This window comes from Terrapene carolina, unplaced genomic scaffold, assembly GCF_002925995.2.
Source record: "Terrapene carolina triunguis isolate 2854851 unplaced genomic scaffold, T_m_triunguis-2.0 Scaffold88, whole genome shotgun sequence".
Classification (NCBI taxonomy): Eukaryota; Metazoa; Chordata; order Testudines; family Emydidae; genus Terrapene; species Terrapene triunguis.
Window position 1 is genome coordinate 18557353 of NW_020664439.1, and position 20559 is coordinate 18577911.

General features: G+C 43.3%; 1 protein-coding gene across 2 annotated transcripts in view; it reads right to left on the reverse strand.

The window, feature by feature from the left end:
• Positions 1-3521: 3521 nt before the first annotated feature.
• Positions 3522-20559, reverse strand: part of TFDP2 (transcription factor Dp-2) — a 104634-nt gene continuing 87596 nt past the window's right edge. For both annotated transcript variants that reach the window (XM_024211030.2, XM_024211021.2), the window contains exons 9-11: positions 17963-18129; positions 6289-6394; positions 3522-4141 (exon numbers count right to left, since the gene is read on the reverse strand). In XM_024211030.2, coding sequence (XP_024066798.2) covers positions 3958-4141; positions 6289-6394; positions 17963-18129 — 457 coding nt within the window. In that variant the 3' untranslated portion in view covers positions 3522-3957. The remainder of the gene's footprint in view (positions 4142-6288; positions 6395-17962; positions 18130-20559) is intronic.

The following is a 20559-nucleotide window of genomic DNA, read 5'->3' on the forward strand; positions in this document are numbered from 1 at the left end:
TCACTGCAGCGTTGTACGTGTAGACATGCCCTAAAGGTCTGATTTTGAACTGCTTTAGTTAAACTGATGCAAACTTCTGTGTGGTTTAAAGCAGCCTTGTTGCAGTTTAGTTTAAGTCTATTAGGAATCTCTGCAACCTAAATCAGAATACGCCACTCTTAAACCAGTGCAAACTCCTCTGTGGATATTTTTATTTTGGTTTCAGTAAGTGAGTTTAAAAGCACATCTTCAGCTAAACTGGAATAACTCTCATACAGATGAGATCTTAGAGTAGATTAATTTTGCCACTGACTTCAGTAGAACCAACATTTGGCTTGTAGAAATGAAAGAACTGGCACAACTGTAGTGTAATCATTAATGGCCAGATTCAGTAAACGTTAGAGCTAACTTCCACACAGTAGAAATACCCTCCATCCTCCTCCTGGAAACACACACATTTTTGGGATATTTGTGTACAGTCTAGCAGGTTTTATTGACTCTTTCCCTAAGTTTAAAAAAGCACCCAATCCCTAAAATAAGATGTTTAATATGTAAAGATGTTTACTGTAATAGATTTAAAATGTATACACACAATTATATTGGTCACAGCTAATTACTTCATGTATTTCCTCAAATAATTTTAGTAAATCATACCCAATAAATAAACATTTAAATAATCCAGAATAGCAGTACAAAAAACAAAACAACAAAAAAGCACTCTCAACCACTAGGTCACTTTTCAAATGTTCATATCACAATTTTCTTTATGCTTAAAGTTTAATTGCTACCTATCACCAGATAACAATGGCCATATTAGCTGTATCACACAATATGGCAACTAAACAGAAGATGAGAGAACCAGTCAAGCTGTTAATGATCACATTACTATGGTAATGCCTCCTGGTGCCACTCGGAGTTAAAGGGCCTTTTCGAGGGAGTGAACACCCATTGCTCCTATTGACTCAATGGAAGTTGTGGGTGCTCCGCAATTTGAAGTCTCCTTTTAATTCAGATCCATTTAAAGCGCAATTGAGATGCACCATCAGTTTTTGGTGCAGTCCTGCAATTTTGCAGCAGGCCTCATCAGACAAAAAGGAGGTCAAGTGACTCTCCACCTGGATGAGGACCAGTTCCCAGACTTTAATGTAACCATAAAACCACAACTGCCTGTGTTAAAATTCCCTCTGGACTGGAACTTGGAACATAGGATCTCAAGCAACTTCCTTTTGAAGTCCCAAAACTGGTTTTCTGTTTTGGCCTTTGTATGATTTAACTATTTTCAGCGGTGGGAGATCAATTTGTGAAGCTGACCAGTTAATAAAGCTACATTCTTTCTGGTATTAAAATACAGTAGAGAGGCTGGTGATGCTATGCCATGGTACTTGCCAAAAGCGAGTAGTAGTGCAGTGTACTCTTAATGGGAGTTTTGCTATGGACTTCAACTGGAGCAAGCATGCCAAGCTCCTGGAAAAGAATATTTTTTGTCGACTTTTTGTCATTAAAGCAAAATTATTACTGCTCCTCTTTGGGCTAGTGTTTAAAGTGGTGCTTATAGGTTTCCTTGTTTTCCAAGGCCTGCGGCAATGTCTGGTGGATGGGGTGAATCCTGGACAACACACTGACCTTTTTTTTTTCTCAAGTGGTTTCATAAACAGAGAAACCACTTTCCAAAGGGCTTGTCTCCAAGCGAAGAGACACCACTGAAATAACCTGCCCCCATCAGATATTACTGACCTAACATTTACAGTGCCATTTCCAGTTCAAGTGGTAGTTACTGTAGTAATAATCTGAGAATAGATTATTAACATGAGTCAAGACAGAGGACATTACTGCCCACCTGTCTCTGTGACCTATGTTCATGGGATATCCCACCAGTCTTGTCCAGATTGGCAGGTAGCTTGATAAGCATAGAGGAAAATTTTCCTTATAACTTTGCTAGCCACTTCTCCTCCAAATGTGTGTAAACATGACAGACTGCAACAAATCTTCAATAGGGATGCAGGCAATTTGTAAACTCCTAACTAAATAACAGCCCTAGTCATTGTGGTCTAACAGCTAATATGAGTATTTAGAAATACCTAAAATATTTACATGGACTATGAAGATAAAAAAGGAATTATTTCAATTTATCATTTCATTAATTAGGTTTAGCATATTGAAAAGAGTAAAAACTGGGACTAGTTTAAACTTGCATATTAAAACATTTCAGGTCAACCTGTTCTGCTTTGATATTAAGTGTTGAATGTTTAAAAAAAATCTGTTCGGAGACATTCTAGGCACCAAGTTGTGATGCTAAATGTAGAATTGGACTCAACTCTGAGATTTTGGGAGCCTAATTCAGCCCTTTAAAGACATTTTTAAACAGTTTCCCCCCCTATATTTAACCATTGTACTGGTATGATTTGTTGTTGTTATATTCCACTAAATGCAATAACTTCACTGTGACTCAACATATTTAACAGCATCTTTGGTCACAATGGAGTCAAATATAAATCCAGTAGTTTAGACATTTACCTCTTCCAAAACTCCAAATAAATATTTTCCATTAATGTGACCTTCAGTAAATAGAGGTGCAATTTATTCACTAAAGAGGCCCAGTTTACTAACATTTTGGGTTGACATGATTGTGAAAATCCTTTGGGTGATATTAAAGCAAAATTACTACTACCCCAATGCTTACTTCTGAAGTGTGAGAATTATTTTTGCTAACTTGACAGAGTATAAAAATCAGATTCCATTTTTCCTTTTTAAAAAATGCTGTGAAAACAGTTGTTTGGAGTTAAATGTTTCCCTGCAGTGCCAGCATGGTGTCGGTTAGTGCAGAACAGTTGGAAAATGGAATTAACTAAAAACAAAAAGTTAATTTGATTAGTCTGTTTTCATTATCCTAAGTGAGTGAAATGCAAAAAGTCAAACTGCATAAATAGTGAAAAGTTAGATTTTCACAAGAATCTTAAATTAAAAAGTTATTAGTTCCTAAAATAATATTTTATGTGACTGTGTCCCTTGAAAACTGAAACACTGCCTGAAAATGTATGAAGTCCTTACTATAGAAAGAAACTCTTTTGCTATTATATTCCATTTGGTTTTCTAGAGTAGGTTAAGGTCTGTGTAGATATTCAAGGGAGAATTTATTTTTAAACTATCAGACAACTTATTAACACTATTTTCTTCACTAACATTTTTTCTTTAAAAAAATTAGTGTTGGTGTAGAGAACACCACCATTTTTATCCTGACTCTATGTAATGGCTAACAATCAGTTATTTATAATAAATTAGGCCCAAAATATCAGTGGAATAAAATAATGGAAAAATATGAACCCTTCAACAGAAATATACTAATTTCATTCTTTAAAATATCTAAAATGGATTTCATCTAGTTCAAGATTAATTTTGCCACTTGCATTTTATATTACTTTAAGACTCTTCTGTACAGCAAGTTGAACAGAACAAAGCAAACATCCTAATAGCCCCTCTCCATAATGGTTTTAATACATAAGATATTTAAAACTATCTATTTTAGCTTTTTTTTTTTTTTTTAAAAAGGTAGCAAAGCCTAAAGACAATGTAAGAATCAGCATCTGTTGGACAACACTATAATCATCTCCATTCTGAGTGGGATAAATGAGGAGGAAGAGAGAAACTGGAGAAGCAATGTCCCAAGTTATGAAAAATAAACTTGTGCACTTAGCAATTAGTCTGCTAAATCTTCAGGGATTTTGCTTTTTTCCTTGGTTGCAGTTGAAACGCTTTGTTTACTCTGTGGCAGTATACCACACTGTGTTCAGTTATAAAAAGTTTTCAATCTGTCTCTTAACTTTGGGTGCTTTTTGTGTGTGTATGCGTGCAAGTTTCCATTTAGTTTAACTGAACACAGTGCAAACAAAGGCAAGAAACTGAAGTTACATCATGAAAACCAGGAGCTCACACTAAAAACACATAAAAGCAGCATCTTGTATATTCTGTTTTCTGCTGTCTTCATTCTGGGGAAGAGGAATCGTCATCATCATCATCATCATCTTCATCATTGCATGAACATGGGGTTTCTCCTCGTGACTCCGAATAACGTGATGTTGCACTGCTGGACTGTTGACTACCAGGGGCAAGGAACTGTCCAGTTGCTAAGGCCACTTCAGCATCCAGACACAATCCTGGATTTCCACTATCAAAAGAACAGAAAAGTCATCCTGTAACTTGAGAGAATTTCTCATGATGTTTGAGAGCTTTTTGTGGCTTCTTGTTTGTATTTAACAAAGAAGCTACCAACAAGGAACTACCTGAAACATTTTAATTTAAAATGAATCTAGTATTTGGGGAAGGGATCAGGAGTGCAGAAAAGCAAAAGAAATGCAAGGATCAATAGGGGGTTTGCTAATTTCTCTTGTCCCAGCTAGGGAAGCTCCTGAAGCCAAGAGAAGGAATCAAAAGGGAATGATTCTCCCATTGCCTTGTCTATGCTGTAGTGTGTGTGCATTGAGAGGTGAACTGCCATGAGCAAGAACTCGTTAGGAACTCTAGGGGCCAGAAAAAACAGGATTTCTACCCAAATACACGATGACAAACATTTAGGTCTTGTGATCAATTTCTATTTTAAAGCCAATTCACAACCAAGAAATTTAAAAATTAAAGCAAGGATTAGGCAGTGTGGAACTTATAACTTTTGCCAGCACAATTAGGGAAATAACATGTACAGACACCAAAAATTTCAACTAAAATCCTCAAGGCTCCAACTTGGGTGAAAACGCAATAAAAAAAAGTCTCATCTTACTCCTCACAATAAATAATGTATGTAAAAAAAGTGTGAATTGTTCACAAAGGGTTCTGAATTATCAACAAACTATTTTAGATCTTTCTAAAAGGTGAAGACACACCACTTTTCAAGTCTCCTATACAAACAGTTTGTCCAATTAACCTCAAATGTATACACACACACATTTTCCTCTGGGCAAAGACTACAAATCAGAAATTGTCTGTGGAAAGCAGCCTTTTATCAGAAAGTTAGAATGTTCCAAAAATCAGTCATCATAGAAACTACTTTGTGTACATTTGAAATGCTACAGTGGTGCCTCTGTAGTGCTTCAGTGTAGACCAGTGGTCATCAACCGGTAGATTGTGTTCAACTGGTCGATCCTGGAGTCTCTGACAGTCGATCGCGATCTCTGGCCGCTAAAAATCCGGTGGCGCAGCAGGGCTAAGGCAGGCTCCCTGCCTGCCCTGGCCCCACCCCGCTCCCAGAAGTGGACAGCCTGCCCCTGAGGCCCCAGGGGAGGGGTGGAGGCAGGGGTCTCCGTGTGCTGCTCCTGCCTGCAAGTACCGCCTCTCACAGCTCCCATTGGCTGGGAATGGAGAACTGCGGCCAATGGGAGCTGTGGGGGCGGTGCCTGCAGAGAGAGGCAGCGCGCAGAGCTATGTGCCCCCCTCCCCAAGGGCCGCAAGGGTGTGAGGGCCGCTTCCAGGAGCCGTGTGGGGCCAGGGCAGGCAGGGAGCTTGCCTTAGCTCTGCTGTGCCACTGACAGGGAGCCGCTTGAGGTAAGTGCTGCCTGGTGGGAACCCGCACCCCAGCCCTGAGCCCCCTTCCAGAGCCAGCACCCCATACCTCCTTCTGCACCCCAACACTCTGCCCCAGCCTGGCGCCTCCTCTTGCACCCAAACTCCCTCCCAGAGCTTGCACCCCTCACCTCCTCCTGCATCCCAACCCCCTGCCCCAGGCTCAGCCCAGAGGCCCCCCACACACACTCCAAACCCCTCTGCCCCAGCCCAGAGCCAGTACCCCAACTTCCTGCCCCAGCCCGGTGAAAGTGAGTGAGAGTGAGGGCGAGTGAGTGACAGCTGGAAGGGGGATGGAGTAAGTGCGGCAGGGTAGATCCTGGGTTGCACTTAAATTCGAAAAGGGATCTTGTGCGTAAAAAGGTTGGAGACCACTGGTGTAGACATTACCTACACTAACAGGGCGGGTTTTGCTGTCGTCAGAGGAAATGCACCTTCCCTAGAGCCGATAGCTAAGTCGACAGAATTCTTTGGTCAACCTAGTGCTGTCTGTACTGGGGGTTAGTTTGGCATAACTATGTCACTCAGGGTTATGGATTTTTCACATGCCTGAGCGATGCAGCTGGATCGACCTAACTTTTTAGTGTAGTCCAGGCCATAGTGTCCTTTATATTTAGTTGGGGTGAAATTCATTCCTGTGCTATAACACCCTATTTTGAGAGGGTAAGTGATGCATCGGGGTGAATTCTGCACTTTCTCAATATGAGTATCACAGGAAACTCTCTTTCATTGTTTGAAATAGAAAAATCACTCTCTAGTTACCTTGATTTAGAAATAGAGGTACCGCCAGCTGTTTCTAAAGTTGAAACTGAATGAGCTGAATTTAAAAGTAACCCCTGGTTCAACCATGAAAGTCCTGTAGCCATATCTAAAAGACAACACAGTTACACGTTAAAGTTACAGCAACATTTTTCTTTCCTTACAATGTTAGAATCTGCATTTAACTTCGTTTTGGATGTCTAGCTTTTAATTTAAACACCATATACTATTTTTGCATCATCAAAAGTGGTACTCCGGAAACATTCAGTATTTATTTTCCACGAATGACTTTCAGATTAAATCTGCTCTGTTGAAAGTGTCAAATAGGTTCCAAGCACTGTAACTTCAAGATCAGTTTAATATCTAAATTGTGGGAAATAGCTGTTCTCTCTTTGCTCCATACCTCACTAACTACAGATATCAGCATTTAGTTTATTGTGCTGATGATTAGATAAGACCCAGAACATGGAACAACATTCATAGCCCCAAAACTTTGTTAATGCAGAGTTAAGGTTGACTGGCAGTGCCTCATATCCTTTCATAATGCTGGCTGCAACTATATTTAAACCTCTGAAAACCAGGAGTTACGGCATGCACACTAGCTTTACCATTCAATCTTAACTCTGGCACCTAGAGCTGGCAAGAGCCAGTGTTGAGATGCTGTAATTTCAGCCGGGGCTGCTCTAAAATAAGCAGATATGAGGAATGAAGTAAATGTGGCATGTCGTACAGAACTGTATTCTCTCATTTGTCTACATGCATTCCAACTACACTTAACACAGCCATCCCTATCACAGTGGACTGGTACAGAGATTATTTTTGGAAGGTTGCCACAGAGTTGTTTCTGTACCCACAGAGCTTGAGACCCCCTCATTTCTGTGCTGAGTTTTGTGCACGTGCAAATAGAAGCGCACAGTAGTTTATCCTTGATGCAGAAATGTGTAGCAGTCTGGGAGTAAACATGATAGCATGATGTAAAACAGAAAAAGGTGATGTTCCAGAGGGAAGTCTTATAGACTTAAAGGGTGGAAACATCTGGCAACTCCGGCGGTGGCTTATGCAGGTGAGGTGAAGTGATCGAGTATAGACCAGCATAGGCACCGACTTCTCCTCTGCCCAGTGGGTGCTCGCCCCCCCCTACCCCCCCTCATTACACCCCTTCCCCAAAGTCCCCACCCCAGCCCCACCTTCTCCCCTGAGTGCACTGCATCCCCGCTTCTCCCCCTCCCTCCTGGAAAGTCCTAAGCACCGCCAAACAGCTGTTAGGCGCGTGGGGCAGGAATCGCTGGGAGGGAGAGGAGTGGGGACGCAGCATGCTCGGGGGTGGGGGAGGCTTGGCTGCTGGTGGGTGCGGAGCACCCGTAATTTTTTCCCGGGGGTGCTCCAGCCCCGGAACACCCATGAAGTCGGTGCCTATGTAGACCAGGAATAGCCAGCTGGTGGTCACTAAGCCTGCCCTGAATACAGCTTTTGCCCGAGTGAGCACATAGTCTTACCATTTCTTTTGTGTCATCATCTGGAACAATAGAGTGCTAATCCAAAATGGATTCAGCTAATTCAGAACAAAAAACTCCTATCCTAGAATAAAAGCATCCACACAGGGAGTTAATGAGGAATAGCTATTCTGAAGCAACTCTCGTCATAGACAATCCTTTGGGGCTTGTCTACATTTAAAACGCTGCAGTGCCACAACTGCACCGCATTAGCACTTCAGTGAAGACACTACCTATGCTGATGGGAGGGGTTCTCCTGTTGGTGTAGGCAATCCACCTCCCAGAAAGGCAGTAGATAGGTTGACTCGAGAATTCTCCTGTCAACCTAGCACTGTCTACATCAGAGGTTAGATTGGTTTAATTGTGCCGCTCGGGGGTGTGTGTGGATTTTTCACACTGCTGAGCAATGTAGTTATACCGACCTAATTACCTAGTGTAGACCAGGCTCTAGTGTAGGAGAAAGGGGTCTGCACAACCCTCTGCAGCCTAAGAGGATTCCAGGAGTATAAAGTGGTGCATTCATCTCAATGAGATGTATCTGAACGTTCCATGGAAATGAATAGAGTCAGACACAATTGCTCTGAGAGGTGTGAACTGACCCATTCATCTAAATGGGTGTTCCCTTTCTCTCTCTCCCTCCCAAAGTCCACCCCAGCCAGTTTTCAAATCAATCCCGTTAGAGCACTTTGATTATTAAAATCAGCACTTTTTTGAGGGGTGGGGAAAAACCTCTGTATGGGAGGAACCCTTGACCAAATGACCTGCTAATTCTAGTGTGACACAGCATTATAGTGGGATGGTAGTGCTCCCATAGTTAAGGTTTCACTAGATTGATCTTATGCCATATACAGTATACAGTATACAGCTCTTATTAGGGGGGCATTTTCTGAAGCTCAGCAACCCATTTGAACATTCTGACATCCATCAAAGTCACAGCTACTTGCTTTTCTTTGTTTATATTCAGTTCTATTGTTCAGGAAATGGGTGAGAAGCATATGGCATGATTTACATTACCCTAATACTGTTGCTTACTAGAGTCTTTCATCTTCCCTCTATTTGAAATTATTTTCCTTGGCAATACTTAAAAGTAAAATGGAAGTATGCAAGTGGGTTTTAGAGTATTCTGAAATCTCGGCTCTTTAAACCAGAAGCTTTTCTTTCAGGCCTACCTTTCAGAAGGAGCCCTTGCAGAGTGAAGGCAGAGAGCAACTATCACAACACTCAAAGGCCTTGGCTACACTAGCGAGTTACAGCGCTGTAAAGCCGCCCCCAGCGCTGTAACTCACTCCCCGTCCACACTGGCAAGGCATTTGCAGCGTTGTATCTCCGTGGCTGCAGCGCTGTATGTACTCCACGTTCCCGAGAGGAATAGCGTGTATTGCGCCGCCGCTGCAGTGCTGCGGCGCCAGTGTGGCCGCCCAATGCTCTGTGACTGGCCTCCAGAAGTATTCGGCAGTATCCCACAATGCCTGTTCTAGCCACTCTGGTCATCAGTTCAAACTCTACTGCCCTGGCCTCAGGTAACCAACCATGTGACCCACCCTTTACATTCCCCGGGAATTTTAAAAATCCCCTTGCTGTTTGCTCAGCCCGGCGTGGCGTGGAGTGCTATCAGCGAATCTTTCCAGGTGACCATGCCTCCACGCGCCAAGCAAGCCCCAGCATGGAGCAATGGCGAGTTGCTGGACCTCATCAGTGTTTGGGGGGAGGAAGCTGTACAGTCCCAGCTGCGCTCCAGCCATAGGAATTACGATACCTTCGGGAAGGTATTAAAGGACATGATGGAAAGGGGCCCTGACTGGGACGCCCTGCAGTGCAGGATTAAAGGGAAGGAGCTGCGGAGTGCCTACCGCAAAGTCCGCGACGCAAACGGCCGCTCGGGTGCTCCCCCCGCGACCTGCCGATTCTACAAAGAGCTGTATGCGATACTTGGGGTTAACCCCACCTCCACTCCGAGCACCACCAGGGACACTTCAGAGCCGGTGTGGGGGGGGGAGGAGGAGGAGGAAAATGGGAGTGAGGGTGGTGGGCCGGATGGAGACATCCCAGAATCCCTGGAGCCATGCAGCCAGGAGCTCTTCTCGAGCCAGGAGGAAGGTAGCCAGTCGCAGCGGCCGGTACTTGGTGGAGGACAAACAGAAGAGCAGGTTCCCGGTAAGTGTTTTTTTTTTCGGGAAGGAATTTTTTCGGTGCGGGCTCTTTGGGAGAGGAGGGTTAGGCATGCATGCCTAGATGCGGAATAGTGCATTGATGTGGTTTATCACATCGCGGTAATCGGCCTCGGTAATCTCCTCGAATGTCTCATCCAGAACGTGTGCAATGCGCTTGCGCAGGTTTATCGGGAGAGCCACCGTGGTCCTTGTCCCAGCCAGGCTAACGTGTCCATGCCACTGTGCCGCGAGGGGCGGGGGGACCATTGCTGCACACAGACAAGCTGCATATGGGCCAGGGCGGAAGCCGCATTGCAGTAGAAGACCCTCCCTTGCTTCCCAGGTCACCCTCAGCAGCGAGATATCGTCCAGGACGAACTCCTGTGGAAAATGTTGGGACAGTGTTCAGTGTAGGTGCCCCCTGAAGCTGTTGGCTCTCCCCAAGGCACAGAAACCCAGAGGACAGTGCAGCCCTGAAACAATCAGTCCCCCTTACTCACCATTTTGAGGCTCCCGTGGGATATGTGGGCTCTGTTTCGGACAGGAAAATTATGCAATTGTGTAGACCTTGTGTGTTTTCTACTCCTTAAGTGCGGGGGAAATCATTACTCTGTCTGGTATAAACAATGCTGCCTCTGTTAAATGTTGCATTTTGCCTATACAGCTGCATCAACCTTGAGACCTCAGCCGTCCCTCTTATCACCTGCTCAGAGACTGCAAAGACTCAGGAAGAGACCGCAAAAAAGCAAAGACGACATGCTGCAAGAAGTGATGCGGCAATCTATTAAAGAGAACGAGAAAGCACAGAACTGGAGGGAGAGAGAAAGCAGGATCCGCCAGGAAAACGCAGCGCACCGGTGGCAAAGCACGGAGCACCAGCAGCAAAGCACAGATTGGCTCATAAGCATCCTGGAGCGCCAAGCAGACGCTATCCAGGAGCTCGTAGCCATGCAGAAGGAGCAGTACCGCAAACGCCACCCTCCCCACAGCCCTTGTCCCAAAACTCTTTCCGTTGTGCCCCACTGTCACCTCCAACCCACTTTCCCCAACTTCTGTGTTCTTCACGCCACCAGCTGCCTCCAACACCAGTATCTTCACCACCCAGCCCTGAAAACCACGACCCTCACCCTCTGCACTCAACCCCCATCACCATGCAGTATAGCTATCCTGAAGTGCAGCACTCACTGCACAGCACATCAGACAGGACATACGCGAATCTGTGATTGTACCGTTCCCCACTCCACCCCCTTGTTTCTTTTCAATAAATAATTTTTTTTTCTTTTTAATAAATGGATTTTTTGGCTTTGAAAACATTCTTTATTATTGCATGAAGTAAAAGACTCCTTAGCCCAGGAAATAAACAGGCACTGCAAGTCTGCTTAGCAAACACTGATTCCTAAAGATTGGAACAACTGCACTTCACTCTCCTGCAGGGCACCAGATATCACTGCTGGTTTTCAGCCTCAAATTGCTCCCTCAAGGCATCCCTAATCCTTGCAGCCCCGGGCTGGGCCTCTGTAATAGCCGTGCTCTCTGGCTGTGCAAATTCAGCCTCCAGGTGTTGAACTTCAGAGGTCCATGCCTGAGTGAAGCTTTCCCCGCTCCCTTCACAAATATTATGGAGGGCACAGCACGCGGATATAACCGCGGGGATGCTGTTTTCGGACAAGTCCAGCTTCCCATACAGAGATCGCCAGCGGCCCTTTGAACGGCCAAAGGCACACTCCACAGTCATTCGGCACCGGCTCAGCCTGTAGTTGAACCGTTCCTTGCTGCTGTCAAGGCTCCCTGTGTAGGGTTTCATGAGCCACGGCATTAACGGGTAAGCAGGGTCTCCAAGGATCACAATGGGCATTTCAACTTCCCCTACCGTGATCTTCCGCTCTGGGAAAAAAGTCCCGGCCTGCATCTTCCTGAACAGCCAAGTGTTCCGAAAGATGCGTGCGTCATGCACCTTTCCGGGCCAGCCTGTGTTAATGTCAATGAAACGCCCACGGTGATCCAAAGCGCCTGGAGAACCATAGAGAAATACCCCTTCCGATTAACGTACTCGGATCCTAGGTGGGGTGGTGCCAGAATAGGAATGTGCGTCCCATCTATCGCCCCTCCACAGTTAGGGAACCCCATTTGTGCAAAGCCATCCACTATGTCCTGCACATTACCCAGAGTCACGGTTCTTCTGAGTAGGATGCAATTAATGGCCCTGCAAACTTGCATCAACACGATTCCAACGGTCGACTTTCCCACTCCAAACTGGTTTGCGACCGACCGGTAGCTGTCTGGAGTTGCCAGCTTCCAGATTGCAATAGCCACCCGCTTCTCCACTGGCAGGGCGGCTCTCAATCTCGTGTCCTTGCGCCGCAGGGTGGGGGCGAGCTCCTCACACAGTCCCATGAAAGTGGCTTTTCTCATCTGAAAGTTCTGCAGCCACTGCTTGTCATCCCAGACTTCCATGACGATGTGATCCCACCACTCGGTGCTTGTTTCCCGAGCCCAAAAGCGGCGTTCCACGGTGCTGAGCATGTCCGTGAATGCCACAAGCAATTTTGTGTCATATGCGTTACGCGGCTCGATAGCATCTTCGGACTCCTCACTCTCACTTTGGATCTTAAGGAATAGTTTGACAGCCAAACGTGACGTGCTGGCGAGACTCGTCAGCATACGCCTCAGCACTTCGGGCTCCATTTCCCGCAGACAGATCGCGCTGCACAGAATCCGTTGAAAGATGGCGTCAAAGGTGGACGGAAACAAAGGGATTTCTGGGATGCGAAGCGATGCATCACGGGGCGTTGGGACAGGATCCAGAATGCCCCGCACCCACGCCCCCTTCCCACAACCCACGGCGCCAGAATGGGAAGAGGTGCTCTGTGGGATAGCTGCCCATAATGCACCGCTCCCAATGGCGCAGCAAATGCTGCAAATGTGGCCACGACAGTGCGCTGGGCAGCTGTCAGTGTGTACAGACTGCAGCGCTTTCCCTACTCAGCTGTAAGAAGTCAGGTTTAACTCACAGCGCTGTACATCTGCAAGTGTAGCCAAGGCCAAAATATGCCTACACTACTGTGCGGTGGTGTAGAGTCTTCCTTTGACAGAAGGGGTTTTTTGTCAATGTAGTTAAACCACCTCTTCGAGAGGTGAAGTCTGTCGACCTAGCTGCGTCTACTCCGGAGATTAGGTCAACGTAATTGTGCAGCAAAATTTTTCACAGCCCTAAGCGCCATAGCTAGGTCAATATTAATTTTAAATTTAGACCAGGCCTCAGTCTCAGGAAGATGACAAGGGTAGGACTCAGACTTACAGTATGTGGATGCTACTTAGTACTCCTGAGGGAATTCTGTGCCACTGCAGAATTTGCACAGAATTGGTGCTGCAGAACTCTGCAGAGCCCAGCTTGCATTGAGCAGAGTGCCCAGCGCAGCGGGCATAGAGGACAGTAAAGACTCTGGGAGGGGGTAAAGGCTCTGGGGTGCAGGTATCTGGGGGGAGGAGGGTTTCCCACAGCTGGGCTCTGGGGGAGGGGGTGCCATGCAGCCCCCTCCCACATCCCCCCCAACTGGAACCGGGTTGCAATAGGGGTTTCTTTAACTTTCTACTCCTGGGGGAATGTTTTTTGTTGTTGTGTGTATTGTTGACATAGCTGTTGACAGGTATTTTGAAATAAATTACCAAAATAATTGAAACTGGTGTGATTATATTTTGACAATAAAATATGAGGAATTTTAAAATATTGTGTGCAGAATTTTTAATTTTTTTGGCACAGAATTCATCCAGGAGTATACTTGGGTTCAGTGGCCACAGCACATCACCTTAAGCTACATACTCTGTCAGCATGTCTGCAGACACTGAGTGCAGTAGAGCCCCCAGGCCTGCTGCACCTGCACAAATGACTTTCTCCGGATCAAGCCACTGTGTAGATCCAATGTTTACCCTGAATAACTTTTTTAAATATTGCTTTGCTAAAGGGGAAGTAGGTGCTGGAGATCCATCCAGTGTAGGTGGTATCAGTTCGGGAGGCTCATAGCCCCAGCTGTGCACAAAAAAAGTTAATCATATGACATGAAAATTTTACAGTTTCTTTTTTTGGTGGTGGTGGGAGGGATGGACTGTATCTTGGAAAACCTTATCTTGGACCACTGTGTCTGCCCTGGATCACAGCAATTTCCAAGACATTCTGAGTAAGCATGTGGATTTTAGAGTAAACAATAAACTAATCGCAATCTAAAGTACAATGCTGTATTGTATATAGACTATATACAATACACATTCTTGTTCAGAAACTGTATTGTCTTCTCAGTGCCGGCAGTAGTAAACCCCTTCTTTCCTCCCCGCCCCCCAAAAAGACACCCTTGGTTTTTGTTAACAAACTCAGCATTTATGGTTCAAGATACATAGAGAGATAGCTGTGTGCTATACCAATATGGTATTTTAAGTTAAATTTTGGACCAGACTCCTACTAATTTAGGTAAAAGTACACTCAAGCTTTTATTTAAAATAACATGATTAATTTTCGCACAATGAGATCTAGAGAAAATTAAAAAGTAAGAGTGTATACATTTGTGAGGGGGGGGCTTTCTGAGGGAATGGATAAAATGTAAGCCTTTTGTACAAAGAAAACTTTAAAAAGTTAATAAATTAAAAGATTCTTTCATATATTTTGCATTAATCTGTATAAGCAATTCTAAAATGTTATTTTGGGCTGGGAAGTAACATATTCTTTAAGAAAAGTAATTTATTTTAGCAGAGATGGTCACATTTGGTTGTAGATTTTTCACCAAATCTATCCACGTAACTCCAGACTAGGAGATCCTACCCGCTTTGCTTCTCCAATGGTTATGCATATGTTCATTTAGCAAATACAACACTACCATAATTAATCTTCAGCCTTCAGTATCTGTTTCTCTAAAATAGCAGCACAGTCTTGGCCCAGGTATGCACTAGGAGTGCTTTAGTGGTATAGGAAAAGCAATACAGTAAAAACATCCCCATAAAAGAAACAAGCTTTGCTGGCATAGCTGCATCTACAGTAAGGACTTCTGCTGGCAGAGCTATGTCAGTCAGAGATCACCCCCTGACTGACACAGCCTGAAGCTCTCATCGTTGTGTATAGTAAGTGTGCTTTGCTAAGGAGATGCCTAGCAATGAGCTGATTCAGATAATTCTTTACTCCTGACATCAGCTACAGAGGTTTCTCTTCCATCATAGTCTAGTTCATGGGGTAGGCCAGTGTGGGAAAGCTCTAACCTTTGTTATCTGCAACAAACGTAACCAGTAAATAAATACAAGACACTGATTTGCTATTCTTGAACAGTAGTTAACTGAAGCCTATATATTTTAAAGCAGCATGGCAAATTTGATGGAAATAAGCCATAAAATGTGGATACTTAACCTTAAATTCTGCTCTGGTAGTATAAGAAATAAAGCATACCAAAGTTAAAAAGGGAAGTTATACTTTGCCGAGAGAACCATGTAATAAGGCAAATGCCCTCTTTTTGATACCTTTGCAAAACATATTTAAGACAGCTACTCCTATTTGTTAATACAGGCATCTGATTGTAGTAACTACATAATTTATACTGATCCTCACACTGCATAATTATATTAGGAGCAACCAATAAAAGAAACCTTCAGACTAAATGCACACACTTTAGTATACAATACTAGATTAAAAGAACCAAAAAACTTTTGGCCATATTTTCTCATAACCAAAATAAGACAGCTTTGAAAAATGTACTCAAAACAACCCACATCTAAAGAGTACAGTATTGGTCCAGAGTACTTTGCATAAAGGGGAAGTCAATACAGGACTTGTGATTAGCAGCCAGAAGCCTATGTGGATGTGGAATACTAGTGTGTTACCAAATAAATTATGCCACCAACAAAAATGTTACTTCTTTAAGAATATAAAAACTTATATCAATGTATATATTATAAATTATCATCTAAGTGACTGGACAGCTTCCAACTGCATTATCCTCCCAGGGAGAACTATAAAATTACTTTGTTTGCAACAGAAAAAATTCTTCTCTCTCATTTGCAGCAGAAATACCATTACCTTCTATAGAGCTTCTACACCTAGGGAACAAAGTATTAAAAATTAATCTTCTATTCTTAGCTACAGGAAAAGGACCCAAGATTTTTTAAAATAATAAACAAGGCAAATCAATACAACAGACATTAGGTGAAGTGAGAATCAGATTAACAACACAGGTGCCAGGCTAATGGCAGTGTTCCAATTTTTCTGAAAATTAAGTGTTGAAATTTCTTTTTAGCGATTTACTGGGTAACATTCCTTTTATCGGTGGAAGATCTCCTAAAGTGAACCAGAAAGTTTAAGAGAACTTTAGAACAATTTAAGTTTAGACTGACAACAGCCAAGGACCAGAAGCATGTAAGTAACCTACAATACTGCAGCATGCTGTCTAAGTCTATACCTGGAAGCCCACCTAGCTATGACCACTAAGCAATTCATCCAAGCAGAATGTCTAGGAGAAAAGGGTGGGAAGAGAAAATCCTCTTTGTGTACAGGATGTGATCAACCTTGGAGTTAATATCCAAAAAGACTTTCATAATACTGAGAAGTAATGTCACAAACACTGGACTCAAATGTCACTGAAGAACAACGAAAGAAGACTGAATATATAGGAGAAAGCATAAGTTTACAATGATACTTGCAATAATAGGAAAATACAGAAAGTAATTATTTCAAGAACCTATACAATACATTTTAACAAACATCCAGAATCTTACTCAAGGAGAGTCCAGCTATTAGACTGGCACGCTGCAATTCTAATAAAAGAGATCAACACTCCTAATTTTAAAAGCAAGTTCTACCTTTTAATAAAAGACGGTTGTAACATTTTATAGGAAGTTTAATTTAGTTAATGACACTTTGCGCTTTTCATCAATAGTTCTCAAACACTATACATAAGGCACAAAGGTGAAAATCACTTGCTCAAGATCAGTAACAGAATCCATATCTCCAGAGATACATGCCCTATTTCCTCTAAATCAGGGGTTCTCAAACTTCATTGCACCGTGACCCTCTATTACTACATGACCCCAGGAGGGAGGACTGAAGTCTCAGCCCACTTGAACCCCGCCACCCCAGGTAGGGGGGCCAAAGCCGGAACCCCACTGCCCCGGGCAGAGGAGCTCTAAAGTCAAAGCCCAAGGACTTCAGCCCTAACAGGGGGCCTGCAACCTGAGCCCCGCCACTCAGGGCTGAAGCCCTTGGGCTTCGGCTTCAGCCTGGGGCAGATGGGTCGGGCTTTGGATTTGGCCATGGGCCCAGCAAGTCTAAGCCAGTCCTGGTGACCCCATTAAAACGGGGTTGTGACCCACTTTGGGGTCCTGACCCACAGTTTGAGAACCGCTGCTCTAAAACACACATCATCTCATTCTTATTTAATACTTATAATGCAATAGTACTCAGAGGGCCAATTAAAATCAGGGCCTCGTTTAGCTATGTGCCTTACAAATACAAAGGAATATGTGGTCCATGCAAAATGAGAGATTTATAAGGAGAATCTCCTCAATAAGCTGAAAGAGCAATCTAATATCAGATTTGTCCTCTGCTAAGGTGCTCTCTATTCCACACATTTTTGGGAGAGTGAGGGAGAGGAGAAAAAAAGAGAAATGGACTCCCTTTTATAGGTCTTTCCTGTTCCTGTTATCCAGGATTCTTTTGAGCCTAAAAAAGAGTAGCAATGATGCAAGGAAAATACTGTCATTTTGAGGCGCTTGGGCTATATTAGAGTCTCAAGGATTATGTTTTCACCAGAAACTATTAATGGAATTATTCCTTTGCACTGCAGCCCATTCATGAATCAATATTCTAAACAATTTTAAATTAAGCCCATCGAAGATTAATTTTAAAACCACCAGTCATTTGTGGGATCCTGCTGGCTTTCATAAATCTACTTCAAACTGTCTTATGCCTCATGCTTATGTAGTTTGACATAATTAGAAATGCTTCAGTAAGTTATGGCTTTGAATTTAATCAAGGATAATATTTAAAAGCTTCATTTAACTTACCTGTGACATAGCTTTCTAAAGCTTTTGGCACCAATGATTTTGCAGTTCTTAGATCCTCTGCTGAGCATTTGCCTGCCTCTAGCCCAAAGGACATTCCCATTCGCTTCAGCACCTCAATGTCATCATGAATCTCAAACGTGTTATCAAAATTAAAGAGGTATTCAAATCTGTACAGGAGAAATGTCAAAGTGAGATGGTTCTGGAAGGAACCATGGGCCTGATTATATTTTCCTGTGCTATACATTCAGGAAGTAAGTGTACAGATACAATTACAATATTTTAGAATTTCTTCAGAGGTCAAAGATGCTTTTTTCTCTAAATACCATGGGTAGGTACAGCTTTTCTCCTGTACTTAGGAGACTGGCATCTCTGCAGGGTTCCAATGATCATATTTCCCAATTAAAACAACTTTTTCCATGGCAGGCAATAAGAGTCAAACTTTTCTCCTTCATTAAACAGATTAAAAGATGAGGAAAACATTCCTGCTCCAGCAAAAACCCTTACTTGTACTAAACCCAATACTTTTTGAAAGTCTTCTACAGCTTTGTCACCAAAAATAACCATTTTTATTTTTGCTGCTTTTTCCTTAAACTTTCTGTTCTAATCCACCACATCCCCACTGTGAACTGACGTATTTACTTCAATGTAAATCACCTTTTGGATAGTTTATCAATGAAATAACAACCTTCTAAATCTGTTTGCTTACAGGTCCTATATGTTAAAAAACTGTCATATCACGTTTTGCCAGCACAGTTATTTCAGTTAGGAGTGAGAAAAAAAAAATCACACCCTTAACTAGCATAGATATGTTGGCAAAATCCCCCGTGTAGATGCAATTTATACTGTCAGAAGAGTCCTTTTACCAGGGTAGTTTATCTTGTTCAGGGTGGCCTCTCCACCAGCAGGCGTTGCTGGTATAGCTATACTGTAAAACCTTTGTAGTGTAGACCAGCCCTCTGTCCCAGAACTGTTGCATTATTCGCTCAGCTTGTACTCTGGCCTGCTTGCAATACTGAGAATAAGCCAGAGGTCATCTATTCTTTCCAATAAATAAGGGACAATAATCAACTGTTTAAAACTTATTTTAAGCAACTTGTCTCGTCTTCCACCCCCAACAGAAAGTGAAGTTTAGACTGATTAATTTCTGATTAAAAAAAAGTCCACTGTCTTTCTATGAAATCCATTTAAGCCCAGATCCCTAGAAAACAGTTTTTTGTTCAATTAATGCTTGAAATGATCACAAAACTCTTGTCAAGCATAAACAAGAATCTATTTCTTCAGTGCTTTTGCAATCTGAGACTGCAAACCAGCAAAAATTAAACATGTTCATAACTCTACTAGCACTGACGTAAATGGAGACTGAGCCAATATAGAAAATATCTGAAGTGATTATGGTCTCCAGAATCTCATTTAAAAAAAGAGAAAACCTCAAAAACACAAACTGAAGGCAAGATGCAAGTCTGCAAAGAGCCTGAAACAATAGCTCTGAAAGGTATGAACTGCCCCATTTATTTCATTAAGGTGGAAACTCAGGTGCCCAGTGATGATGATTTATATGTCAGCGTTCTTAACTCTTTCATTCTTCATGTAAGAAAGGAGAGGAGGGATCAGTGATCTGCACAGTTTACTGTCAGCAGCATCTCACTTTGATGCCATAGGTGGGTGACGAATTGAAGATAGGACTACCTTTTCCGCCTCAGTCAAGGGGCCTAACAGAGCCCAAGGCATACTAAAACTCCACTTGGGGGGAGGGCGGGAGCCAAGTTCAAGGAGCCCATTAGAGCTCAGAGAGGCCATATGATCATACTTTGAACAACTACATGATGTATAGCAGCAGTTCTCAACGAGGGGTCTGTGGCCCCTGGGGGGCTGTGATCAGATTTTAGGGGTCAGCCAAGCATGGGGCATTAGACTCACTGGGGTCCAGGGCAGAAAGCCGAAGCACCATGTGGGGCTGAAGCCTGGGGCCCCAAGACCTGCCACCAGCGGCTGAAGCTGAAGCCTGAGCAACTTAAGTTTGCAGGGCCCCCTATGGCATGAGGCTCTGGCCAATTGCTCTGCTTGCCCTAACTCGGCCCTGGCTTTTATAGGCAGAAAAACAGTTGTTGTGGAACAGGTGGGGGCATGGAGTTTTTTATAGCATGTTTGGGGGGGCCTCAGAAAGAAAAAGGTTGAGAACCTCTAATCTATAGTAAGCAGCATCTCATTCTAGCAACTGACAAGGAAGCAGTTTATTTTGTGGGTGGAGGAGTTTGGAGGAGTGTCATCAGGTCTTTTTTTCAGTCAGACCCCTGAATGGAACTACTCTTTGAGTACTGTTACACCTGCTTTAATGTTTGAAGGATTGGGTCTAAATCCTGGTCTACACACAGTTTCTGTATCAGTATAAACTGTCAGAGATATATTTTTTTAAATTTATAGTTATACTGGTACAATCTCTAGTGTGAACATAGTTATACTGCTATAGTTTACCTGTATGGGAAGAGCAATAACCTATATCAGTACTAGGCACCTTTGTAGTGATATAACTGTGTCCACAGTAGGTGGGTTGTACTGCTTTAACTATATCAGTATAGTTGAAGAGGTACAACTTTTTT